This window comes from Chrysochloris asiatica, unplaced genomic scaffold (assembly GCF_000296735.1).
Source record: "Chrysochloris asiatica unplaced genomic scaffold, ChrAsi1.0 scaffold00009, whole genome shotgun sequence".
Lineage (NCBI taxonomy): Eukaryota > Metazoa > Chordata > Mammalia > Afrosoricida > Chrysochloridae > Chrysochloris > Chrysochloris asiatica.
In genome coordinates, this window is record NW_006408527.1 from 765,014 (window position 1) to 778,085 (window position 13,072).

Below are 13,072 nucleotides of genomic sequence, written 5' to 3' on the forward strand. Positions count from 1 at the left end.
CAAACCAGTCATTCTGATAATTTTTTATGATTTTGAATTTTTTTCTATATTCTTCTTCCAATTTGACTAGGAAGACCTTCTGTTGTATCCTGGTCAGATCAGTGGTCTTTGGTAACTAGGCACAATCTAGTTCCTCTAGTCTAAAACAAGTGGAGGCTGGGGTTCCTGTGGTCCATTAGTCCTTTGAACTAATTGTTTCCTTGAGTCTTTGATTTTTTTTACTTTTTTTTTGCTTCAGATGGGAAGAGACCAATATTTGTATCTTAGATGGCCTATCACAAGCTTTTATGACCCCAATCACTGTTCATCAAAGTAGGACATAGAATGCTGTCTTTATGGACTATGTTATGCAAGTTGATTGAGATGTCTCCTGAGACTATGGTCCTCAGCCCTCAAGCCTAGTGTTTCAACCCTCAAGATGTTTGTTTACGGCTAAGAAGTTTTCACAACCTAACCCCCTGTTTATTCTACATGAAGAGGTTTCAAAAAGTTAGTGGAAAAATAGAATTAAAAGATAATGGAGACCCCCCCCCCCCCAATGAAATGGATTGGCACGGTGGCAGCAACATTGGTTTCAAGCATAACAATGATTATGAGGTTAGCACTGGACCTGACAGTATTTTGTTCTGTTGTGCATAGGATCACTATGAGTTGAAGCCAACTCAGTTGCACCCAACAGCAAACAATGAGAGTAAAACAAATGTATTACTGAGAGAACGTGTCTGTAGTTTTCTGGGACATGTTTAAACACATTTTATTTGGAATAAACCCATGTATGTCTGAAAAAAAAAAATGGAGTTTTTCCATGAACTTTTGAAGTCCCTTCATACATGGATATATCTGCAGCACATACAAATATGCAAGTATGAATGAATATCTTCTGTCCAACAAACCAATATGTGTTCATAGTTGTACTCTCATACACTATCCCACACCTGTTCAGCTTATATATTTACCTATGTATTCATTCATAAATTATTTTTCTTATTAATATTATTGTAAGAGTATTTATGTAATAGTATTTACCACTGTTCCCTGTTATTCTTGTTTATCTCCCAGTGTCTTCCTTTGCCTGAGTCCAGTTGTGTTGGTCACTCGTTTCTTTCTTGTGCATTGCCTTCCCTTTCATCCAAGTTAATGCATATCTGCTATCTATTTGGAGTCCTGGTGTGGCACTGTAGGATATGCACTGGACTGCAAGGTTGGTTTGAATCACAAGGTCAGCAGTCAAACCCACCAGCAACTCCTCGGAAACCCTATATAGGATTGCTGTGAATTGGAATCAACTTGACGGCAGTGAATAACAGCAAATATCTAGTTATTGATTCTTCCCCTCCCATCATTGGTAACTGTCAAACTTTCTTGTCTTTTTGTAAATGGATATACAATATTTCCCCTTTTTATGATTGTTTTCTAGGTTCATCCATGTTATGGGATGTTTTAAGGATTAATCATAATTTTGTAATGTTGTATAGTATTCCATTGGGGTCCAGATGCGTTACTATAAGACACGCACTAGACTGCTAACTGAAAGGTTGATGATTCAAACCCACCAGATGCTCCTCAGAAACTGTATGCAGGGTTGCTGTGATTCACAACTGAACTGATGGCACTTAACAATTTAATAAGGAGCTCTGCTAGCATAGTGGTTATGAATCGGGCTGAGAACCTCAAGGTCGGCAGTTCGAAACTACCAGCTGTTCCACGGGAGAAAGATGAAGCTTTCTGCTGCCGTAAAGATTTGTAGCCTCTGTGCAGGGTCGCTGTGAGTCAGAACCAACTTCACGGCACGTAGCAACAAGAACAACAACAACTTAATAACAACAGTATTCCATTGTGTATATATAGCATATTCTGCTTATCTACTCATCTTTTAGATATCGATTCATATCATGGTTGTTTCTCTAGGATATATACCTAGTAAGTAGTAGGATTGCTGTATCATATTGTCTCTCTAATTCCTAACATTTTATGGAATTCCATATCATTTTACACAGTGCTTGTACCATTTTACAATCCCAAAAGCAGTGTATTATTTTCAATTTTCAAAAGCTTTTAGTTCCTATGACTCCAATTCATTGGCCACTGAAAAAAATGAACAGATTTTATTTTAACTTACATACAATTAGCTTTTATATTGTTGTTGTTATAAAGTGCCATTGAGTCAGTTCAGACACATAGCAACCCTATGTTGGGTTTCTGAGGAGAGGCTAGTGAACTTGAGCTTGAACCTTGCAGTTCAACCCTACCTTGCAGTCCAGTGCATTAATCTGCAGCACCACACTAGGACTCCACCTTTTGTATTGTTGTTGTTAAGTGCTGCTGAGTTGGTTTTGACCCATACCGACCTTGTATGTGGTTTCCGAGGAGTGGCTGGCAAGATTGAACTGCCAACCTTGAAGATCAAACCAACTTTACATTCTAGCACATTAACTCACAGTGCCACACCAGGACTCCTAGCTTTTGTATTTGCAGCTCCTGTTAAGTGCCGTCCAGTAAACTCCGAACCATAGCAACCCTGTAAAGGGTTTCCAAGGAGCAGCTGGTGAACTTAAACTACCAACCCTGTGGTTCAAACCGACTTTGCAGTCTAGTGCATTAACCCACAGTGCCACACCAAGACTTCAGCTTTTATATGTAACTTGTTAAATTGATTTTGTATTTCCTGGCTATTTCTATATTTATATATGGGATTAGAAGATGTATTCCTTCTAATCTTCTAGTCTCATATATAAATCCCACATATAAATACAGAAAGAAGATGAAAGTAATACACAGAGTCACTCTAATAAAAAGAAATGGTCAATGTTCAGCTACTTCAAGAGGTACCGTATGATCAATAGGCAATCATACTGAAGGAAGACGTCCAAGGTGCTATGAACAAGGCTCTAGGAGTTGATGGAATTCAAATGGGAATCTTTCAACAAAGCTGATGAAGCACTGGAGGCACTCACTCATCTATGTCAAGAAATTTAGAAGACAGAGAGATAGTGAATAAAGACCATAGAAGAATTGATGCATTTGAGTTTTATAGTGTTGGAGGAGAATGTGGAGAGTACCATGGACTTCCAAAAGAACAAACAAATTTATGTTGGCAAAAATACATCTAAAATATTCTTTAGAAGCTAGGATGGCCAGGCTTTGTCTCTCACACTTTGGACATATTATTAGGAAGGAGCAGTAGTACCTGGAGAAGGATGTGCTTGATAAAGTGGAAGGTCAGCAAAAAAGAGGAAGACTTCTAATGAGATGGGTTGGCACAGTGGTAACAGCAACAAGCTAGAGCATAGAAATGGTTGTGAGGTTGGCAGAGGACTGGGCTGTGTTTCCTTCTGTTGTGTGTATGGTCTCTGTGAATCAGTATGAACTCGAGGGCACCTAACAACAACAACAACAATATTTGGGATTTGAAAAAATTTATCTATTACTGAGTCTGGCATGGAGCTGTAAAATAAGCACTGCTAACCACAAGATCTGTGGTTCAAACCCACCAGCCACTTCTTGGACATCCTACACAGGGTTGCTATGAGTTGGAACTTGACAACTTGGCAACACTTAACACCATTAACAACAGCAAGTATTATGAACTGTAGGAGCTGTAACTTGACTGCTAAACAAAAGGTTGGTGGTTTAAGCCAACCAACCATTACCTGGGGGAAACATGGGATGGTATACTTCTGTAAAGATTATAGTTTTAGAAACCTTATGTTCAGGTTGAGTTCTGTGTGTCAGAATTAAACATAAGACAATGGGTTTTATGAACCATACTCACCAATGTTTCGCTTCTTGGATTTAAAGCTTCTTGAGGACAGGGACTCTATATGCTTAATTTGCTTTGCTAGGCACAGCTCAACATAGACGTTATAGGTTAATAATACTTTTGATGAAGTAATACAAACATCAATCAACTGAACTATTGTAAGTACTTCCCATCCATCATTGATGCAAATTCTCATAAATTCAGGACAGTTATTTAGCACTGTTCCTAAAGCAATTACTGACAAGCTGCCCACATATCAGGAGCATTTTCATGCTAGGGATTTCAGGTTTATTCTATGATTTATTGGTTTGGGTCTGAAAAGTTTGAATTAGAAAAGTAAACTAGAATTAGATTCTATAAATATTCCTCCCAACCCCCACAGCTCCACAAGAGGTTCACCCACCAGGAGCCAGATCTCTTCCCAAATCTTTGTTAGTCTTCGGGAAACCACCCAAACAAGTAAATGCCATTATAACTCAGTACTCTTTATACATGGATGGAATGCTGATCTGTTCAGGCAATGGGAGAACTACACAGTCACAGGTAAGATTTCTACATTTAATATCTGAAAATTTGATTTCTGAAATTGGGTAATTTATTTTCATCTCCTGTTAAATCACTTCAGTTCAGTTCCATGATCTTTATGGTCACATCAGATTTATGGTGCAGTCCAAAGCTTGAAAAAATAGTGCAGGGATCATGGTATCTTCCTGCTCCCTCCATCGAGGCTGTCTCACTGTATTTTCTCTACTGTAGATTCCACCACTTCTTACCCAAATGTTTCCATTAATAATTTCTTACCCAGGTCTAGAGTTGACCTTAGAAATATATGAAGCAGAGAGAGCTGTTGTGTAGAGCCGTTGAGTCAATTCCCACTTCTAGCGACCCTGTATACGGTTTCCAAGGAGCAACCAGTGAGTTTGAACCTTCTACTTTGTGGTTCAAACTGACCTTGCATTCCTGCACTTATCCTACAGACCCACATCAGGACTCTGAGTATATAATGCAAACTCTAAATGACCGCAGGCTTGAAACGGGGGGTCAGTAAAGGGTTCAGCCATTATCACAGATCCTGGTTGACTCAAAGAAGTCATCGCAAATGTCCCATGCCTATGGAAGAATCCTGGTGTGGTGCTGTAGGATCAGCAGTGGACTATGAACCAACAGGTTGGCAGTTCAAACCCACCAGCTGCTCTTTGGAAACTGTATACACAGGGTCTCTATGAGTCAGAACCGACTCAACAACACTTAACAACAACAAAATGCATAAGGAGGCTTGGTGGCACAGTGATAAAAGTGTTCAACTGCTAACTGAAAGTTCCGTAGTTCAAACCCAGCAGTTGCTCTGCTCCCATAAAGATTTTAAACCTTGGAACTCTAATGGGGACAGTTCTCTCTCCTGTAGAGTCACTGAATCAGAATGGACTCAGCTTCAGTGAGTTTTTGGAATTGACTCAGTGGCAATGAATTTTGCATGGACTTAGCCTCAACCATGTGGACTAATCTTAGTACTCAAAAGTGTGACTCCATATAATCTGAATATTTGACTCTTTGGTAAAGTATGTATTATGTAAATCCAGATCATATTATAAAGTGTAACTAAACCAAAACCAAATCCACTGCTATACAGTCAATTCTGACTCATAGCCACCCTAAAAGGGAAGAACATGTCATCTTTCTTCCATGGAGTCGCAGGTGGATTTGAACTACTGGCATTGTGGTTAGCAGCCCAGGGTTTATCCTTTGATGCCACTAGGACTATACACTGAAATAGGAAGCTCTGATAGTGTTGTTGGCTAAGCATTAGGCTACTAACCAAAAGGCTGATGGTTCAAATCCACTAGTTGCTCTGCTGGAGAAGGATGAGGCAGTCAGCTCTCATACAGATGTACAGCTCTGGAAACCCTATAGAGCCCTTCAGCTCCACCCTGTAGGGTTGCTATGAGTGCACTTGACTAGGACAGTGGTTTTTTTTTTGGTTTTTTTTAGACATTAAAATAAAACCACATAAATTGTTGAAAAACAAATAGAGAGGTGTACATTATGTATGTTAACTGGTGTCTGCATAATGTTCTCATTTGTAAAGTACTTGGAGTGTTTATGTATTTTATGTTACTTTCATATACTATAATTGACTATTAGGTTAGGTAGTATTAATCAAAATTGATTGATGAAAGAATGGAGGCAAAGAGATAATAACTTCCTTATGAAAGGTCACAACAAGCTAGAGTCAGAGATAGGATTAATTATTTATACATTCACTAATTCACATTAATGCCAGGTATAAGGTTATAACATGGAACCGGCCAGACTCTGTCCCTCCTCTTTCTTGGTGCTCACAGCTTCATGAGGACACATACAGATGTAGTTTTAAGATTTTTGAGTATAGTTATATAGTCTTCATCCAATCTCATTTTCAGGGCTTATATTTTTTGTCTCTTTTCTAGTCTGAGAATCTTAAAAGGACAAATCTACTAATTTGATATTTACTCACCAAGGTTGCAAAGAATTCTGTAATGTATATTCAGTGAAACAGATATTATTGTTACCCCCATTTTATAAATGAGGAAAAGGAGTGATAGGAATAACTCTTATTTTCAGAACTTATTTATAGAAGATTAGAGCCATATGTAAGACATCTAACACTTATTGTTGCAGTTACTCTTGTGTGCCATCAAGCTGGTATAAACACATAGCAACCCTGTATAGACTTTCCAAGATAGGCTGGTGGGTTTGAACTTCTGATATATGGTTACAAGTCTAATGCTTATTCTACAGGGCTGCGTGAGCAGGCAACACATTATTAGCATTTAATACACAGAAACTATAATTATTATTTCCAGTGAAATGCAGAATTCACATTATAAATTAAACAGTATATTGATCTCTCCCTTAGAGCAAATCCCCTTCCAAGACTGAGACTCGGGGGGGAATACACAAGCAGGTAGGTGGTCTGGCTGGTGACCATGTGGGTCACCAATGAGGGGAAGAGGGGGAAAAACAGCAGTGAGCATGGAAGCTAAACCCGACCCCATTCAATAGACTCCTGTGAACCCAGGTGGAGACCTGGATGGCCAGCAGAATGGCAAGACCTGGGGACTACTGGGCCCAGAGGCAGTGACATGGCCACAGACATCTAGAGCACAGAATGATGTGTCCAGCTGATATGAAGTGAGGGGAGAGGCACAAAAACACTCATACTTCATGATAATACCCACTTGACCTGGCTTCTATGGCTTGGATGATCAGCACTATACTAGAAGAAGATAGAAGAGGAAAAAAAGAAAAGAGTCACCTGCTACAATTTGATGAACTTTACCTATACTTATGGAGGTGGTGGTGTTAAGTGCCGTCGAGTCAATTCCGACCGAGAGCAACCCTGTATAAGGTTTCTGAGGAGTAGCTGGTGAGCTTGAACCGTCGAAATTGCAGTTCAAATGGCTTTGCTGTCTGGTGCATTAACCCACAGCGCCACACCAGGACTTCATACTTATGGATGTAGTAGCTCAAAACAGGGAACAAATCTTTACAGTGAGGATCACTCCCACCCCATCGGTACACAGGGCTGACAGGAGCATTATTTTAAACTTTTATAGATCACAGAAGTATTATTTCAGAAAAAAAATGAAAATGCTCCATGGAATAAACTTCACACAATTATCAATACTTAATACATGAAAGAAGGAGCTCTGGTAGCATAGTCGTTACGAATTGGGCCATGAACCACAAGGTCAGCAGTTCGAAACTACCAGCTGTTCTGCAGGAGAAAGATGAGGCTTTCTGCTCCTGTAAAGATGTACAGCCTTGGAAACCCCACACAGGGTTGCTATGGATAGGAACTGACTCCGCGGCACATAACCACCACCACCAATACATGAAGGAGTTCTGAAGGACCAAAATACATTATAGCACATAATGGGAAATCACAACTTTTAGGTTCAGCATGGATCCTGGGTGCTGCAAAGGCTTAAAACGCTTAACTGCTAATTAAAGGTTGGAGGTCCGAGTTACCCCGAGGCACTTGGAAGAAAGGTCTGGTGATCTACTTCTGAAAACTGAACCATTGAAAATCCTATGTAGCAGTTTGACACACATGCGATCACCATGAGTAGGAATTAATTTGACAGCAAAGTATCTTTAAGGTCCAACACAGACATTTCCTTTAAGCAGACTTCTCTTGACTCTGTAAGGATGAATTCTATCCTCCTACCTCCTGAGTTCTCACAGAATACCTACTTGCCCTCCTCCCAACTTTTTAGTGTTTTCCGTTGTACTGAAGAAAGCTGCTTACTGACCAATTTGCCCTACTTAAGTCATGAGCTTCTAAGGACATGATCATTTTGCTTGTTCATGATCACAAGATGGGTACAGAATATACAGTGTTGAATATTTGAATGAGTAAAGTCAAGCGTCTGCTGTGAACAACAAAAGAAGATATTTAAGGGGAACTGATGGAGAGGAGGATCATGAGGAAAGAAAATACAATAAAGAAAAGAGAATAAAAAAAGATAGCAATCAGAAAACAGAAACTAAATTCCCTTCAAGGTGTATAAATGAATGGTTACATAGTCCTCAGCGAAGTGGGACTTCTGATGGTAGGTCTGAACTGTGTGCCTTGAATAATCCAAAATATGCAGAATGCTATATGAGGTGACACTGCACAGAAACAGAACAAGTGCCATGTGGGGAGGACAAAAGGGGAGAAGTCACATCAATTTCTAATACTTCCTACAAAAAATTACTAAATTCTGTGTTTTGTTTGATTGAATTGCCAGCAGTGTCATGTGACTATATTATGTGAAATGATTGTGGAAAATGTTATCGTAATGGATCAGTACTCAAGATGCCTAGGTATACTATATCATAAAGAAAGTGCAATATTTAAGTGGTGTCTACAACCTTCTACTCTAACTATAGTGGTGGTTGTTGTTGTGATGTGCCGTGGAGTCAGTTCCAACTCATAGCAACCCTGTACAGGGTTTCCGAGGCTGTAAATCTTTACAGAAGTAGAAAGCCTCCTCTTTCTCCCACAAAACAGCTGGTAGTTTTGAACTGCCAACCCTGAGGATAGCAGCCCGATTTGTAACCACTACGCTACCAGAGCTCCTTAACTATAGTGGTAGTAGGTTCTTAAAAGATTTTCAGTCGTGATGTAGATGTTTAAGCAATATATCTAATATCCCCCATAAGCTGTTTCCTATTTGGCTTTCTTGGCTTCTCATAAGCAACTATATCCTGCTGCCCTCATTCCCCAATGGTTCAAGACATAACATGTGTTGGGATTGCAATATTGGTCAGTATGAAGAGGAGCTAAACTGGGAAAGTTAAGGTGGAGTTCAGAGCACAGTATCAATCCTTGCTGACAAATTGGATTACACAAAGGAAATCAGGGAGGTATCTAATCAAAAGGATTGCAGAAGCATGGCTGACTTTAGGGAGGAAGGCTGTTCTTCAAATATTGTTTGGACAATGTTTGGTTTACAAATTGAGCAAAGCTGCAAAAATAGATTGAAAAAAAAAATAGATTGAAAGTCTTTAACACTAGTGTAGTTAGCTAAATCTGGATAAGCAAATACTAAAAGCTACCTTAACAGAGAGTAAAAACTAATTTTAAATGATGTCTGGTTGAAAAAACAAAATAAGTAAAAGCCCACAGCAATTGCCTAGCAATGATATGCTTTTCCAATGGGGTATATCACTATACCTTGGCCCAGCAAGTCATCAGAATCATTAGGAATGCAATTTTAAACACCCAGATTCCTCAGCATGTATTCACAAATTTGGCACCGTTTCTCTGGGTTGGAAACAAAGCATCTTCATTTTTGAAAATGCTTTCCCAAGTGATTCTGGAGATGAAGGACCAGATTGGGGAACTGCTGACCTTGAGGGTTTTTAGTTCGTGACAGTGCTTCTCTACTCAAGTATGGCGTGTGTGCTTTGTCCATCAAGATCGATAGATGTTCTTGTTTAAAAGTACAGATGAGAATCTGTAGGAATGTGCCCAGGAGAATGCATTTCCAAATAAAAATCCGAAGTGGTTTTTCTGTGCTCCAAATTTTAGAAATCCTTGGTCACTACAATTTATTAATTTTACCCCCCAAAGATTACAGGGTAATCTCTTTTCTTCATTCACCCAATAAACCCCATAAGGAATTAAAAAAATATATCATTAACATCCCACAATAATCATGTTGGTTAAACAGGACAAATTTAGGATAAGCACTGGGTTGCGTACCACAAGATCATTAATTCAAACCCACTAGCCACTGCTGGGAAACCCTACAAAAGGTCATTCTGACCACTTACAACAACGATGACAGCATCTAATAATTAGTTATAGCCTTCTTCTCCAGTCAAAAGTGAGTTATATATCATTTTCTGACTTTGTTATTATCCTGCTCTGTTTAGTATTAATAATTTATAGGGAAAAGCTAGTCACATTTTTACAAATTAACAAGTTAAACAGAAATTATCATATTAAAATAATATTTAAATCATAGTTATAGATTATGTTGTTGTTGTTGTTGTTAGGCACCATCAAGTTAGTTCCAACTCATAGTGATCCTGTGCTGCCCATATAATCATCCACCAACCTCACAGTGTTTCTACACTTGAGCCCACTGCTGCTGCCACTGTGACAATCCATCTTGGTGGAGGTCTTTCTCTTTTTCACTGACTCTCCAATTTACCAAGCATACTGTCCTTATTCAGGGACTGGTCATGCCTCACAATATGACTGAAATATGATTCCTTTCTGGTTCCTGGAACTTCTGGTTCCTGACTTCTAAGGAGCATTCTGACTGAACTTCTTCCAACACAGATTTGTTTGTTCTTCTGGCACTCCATGATACTTTTAATCATTTCTCCAACAACATAACTCAAATACATCAATTCTTCTAAGATGTTCATTATCAGTTGTCCAATGTTCATATGCATATAAGGCTATGGAAAATACTATGGCTTGGGTCAGGCACACCTTTGTCCTCAAACTGACATGGTTGTTGTTAAGTACTTTAAAGAGGTCTTGTGCAATATGTTGCTTGGCTTCTTGACTGCTGCTTCCCTGAGTGTTGATAGTAATGCAAGAAAAATGAAATCTTTGACAGCTTCAGCCTTTTCTCCATTTACCATGATGTTATTTATTGGTCCAGTTGTAAGGATGTTTGTTTTACTTACACTGAGGTATAACCTACACTGATGGCTGTTGACTTTAATCTTCATCAGAAAGTATTTTAAGTCCTCTTCATTTTCAGCAAACAAGGTTGTATCATCTGCATATCACAGTATGTTAATGAGTCCTCCTCCAATCTTGATGCCATGTTCTTCTTCATATAATCCAGCTTCTCGAATTATTTACTTAGCATACAGATTGAATAAGTGTGGTGAAAGAATACAACCCTGGTGTACATCTTTCCAGATTTTAAATCATTCAGTGTGCCCATGTTCTATTCAAATGACAGCCTCTTGGTCTCGGTACAGATTGCTCATGAGCACAATTGTTGAGTACAATTAAGAGTTCTGAAATACCCATTCTCTGCAACGTTACTGTAACTTGTCATAATCCACACAGTCAACAGCCTTTGTATATCCAACAAAGCACTGGTAAACATCTTTCTGGTATTCTCCGCTTTCAGCCAAGCTCCATATGACGTCAGCGATTATATTCCTTGTTTCATGTCCTCATCTGAATTCTGGCATGAATCTTTGGCAGTTCCCTGCCAATGTACTTTTGCAGTCATTTCTGAATTATCTTTAATAAAATTTTGCTTGCATTTAATGATATTGTCTGATGACTTCCTCATCTCTCTTTGGAATGGGCACAAATATGGGTCTCTTCCAATCAGTTGGCCAGGTAGTTGTCATTTAAATTTCATGGCATAGATGAGTGAGTGCCTCCAGTACTGCCTCAGTTTGTTGAGAGATTTAATTTTCTTTTCTGTCAGTTCCCTTTCCTTGTTCTTTGTCATTGCATTCAGTGTCACTGGCTCTTGATCATGTGCTACCTATTGAAATGATTGAATATATTAACCGTTTCTTTTTGGTACCGTGACAATGATATATCTTAGTTATTACTAATTGAACATTTCTTAGTGTTAACATTATGCATAACATTCTAGATATATGTATACATAAATGCTACATACATGCATATATATATATATATATGTATATGTATATGTATATGTATATGTATATGTATATGGTGGTGACATTGTAGTTAAGTGCTCAGCTGGTAACAAAGTTGGAGATTCTAGCCTACCCAGAGTGCTTACAGGTTTAAGACTAGTCTTTTCCCATAGAGATCAAGGTTTAGAATTACCCTATGGGGCAATTCTACCCTTTATATGAGGTTTACTATGAGTCAGAGTCATTTAAGGGCATGTAGCAACCATATTAAACCATAGCAACCCTGTATAGGGTTTCTGAGGAGCAGCTGGTGAATTTGAACTGCAAGGTTGGCAGTTCAATCTCACCCGTCACTCCTTGGAAACCCTATACAGGGTCGCTATGGGTCAGAATCGACTTGATGGCACTAAAAAACAGCAACTCTATGTATATATGTGCTTCAAAAAGTTTGTGGAAAAACAGAGTCAAAATATAATGACTTTATCCCAATGAACTTTTTGTTAAGACCCCTACCTATAATCGACCCTCTGAATTTGTAAGTTCATTATTTAAGAATTCAACTAATTGAGAATTGAAAATATTCAGAGAAAAACAAGCAATTATTTGGTCAAAGCAGTCCCTTAAAGGTGAATGAGGAGTGTAAAGTGCTCTGGTAGCATACTGGTTACAAATCAGGCTGCGAACCTTAAGGTCAGCAGTTCGAAACTACCAGCTGTTCTTCTATAGAAAGATGAGCCTTTCTGCTCCCATAAAGATGTACAGCCTCAGAAACCCTGTACAGGGTCGCTATGAGTCGGAACTGACTCTACAGCACATAACAAAAACAACAGGTATCTTAAGTGATCTGGACATGATTCAAAAGATTGCTCGGATCATCCATCAACACTCATGGAAGCAGCAGTCAAGAAATCAAACAATGTATTGCATTGGACAAATCTGCTGCATACGATCTCTTTAAAGTGTTAAAGAGTGAAGATGGTCAGTTTGAGGACTAAGGTGTGCCTGACCCATGCATGCCATGGCATTTTCAGTAACCTCATATGCATGCAAAAGTTGGATAGTGAATATGGAAGACCATAGAAGAATAGATGCATTGGAGTTATGGTGTTGGAGGAGAATATTGGAAGTACCATATAATGTCAAAAGAACAAATATCTGTGTTGGAAGAAGTACAGCCAAAGTGCT

The 13,072-nt window shown here is 38.8% G+C and overlaps 1 protein-coding gene across 1 annotated transcript in view; it reads left to right on the plus strand.

The window, feature by feature from the left end:
• Positions 1 to 13,072, plus strand: part of USH2A (Usher syndrome 2A (autosomal recessive, mild)) — a 1,370,557-nt gene that overhangs the window by 671,486 nt on the left and 685,999 nt on the right. Inside the window, 2 exon segments of the mRNA XM_006834191.1 lie at positions 4,143 to 4,280; positions 4,283 to 4,303. Coding sequence (XP_006834254.1) covers positions 4,143 to 4,280; positions 4,283 to 4,303 — 159 coding nt within the window.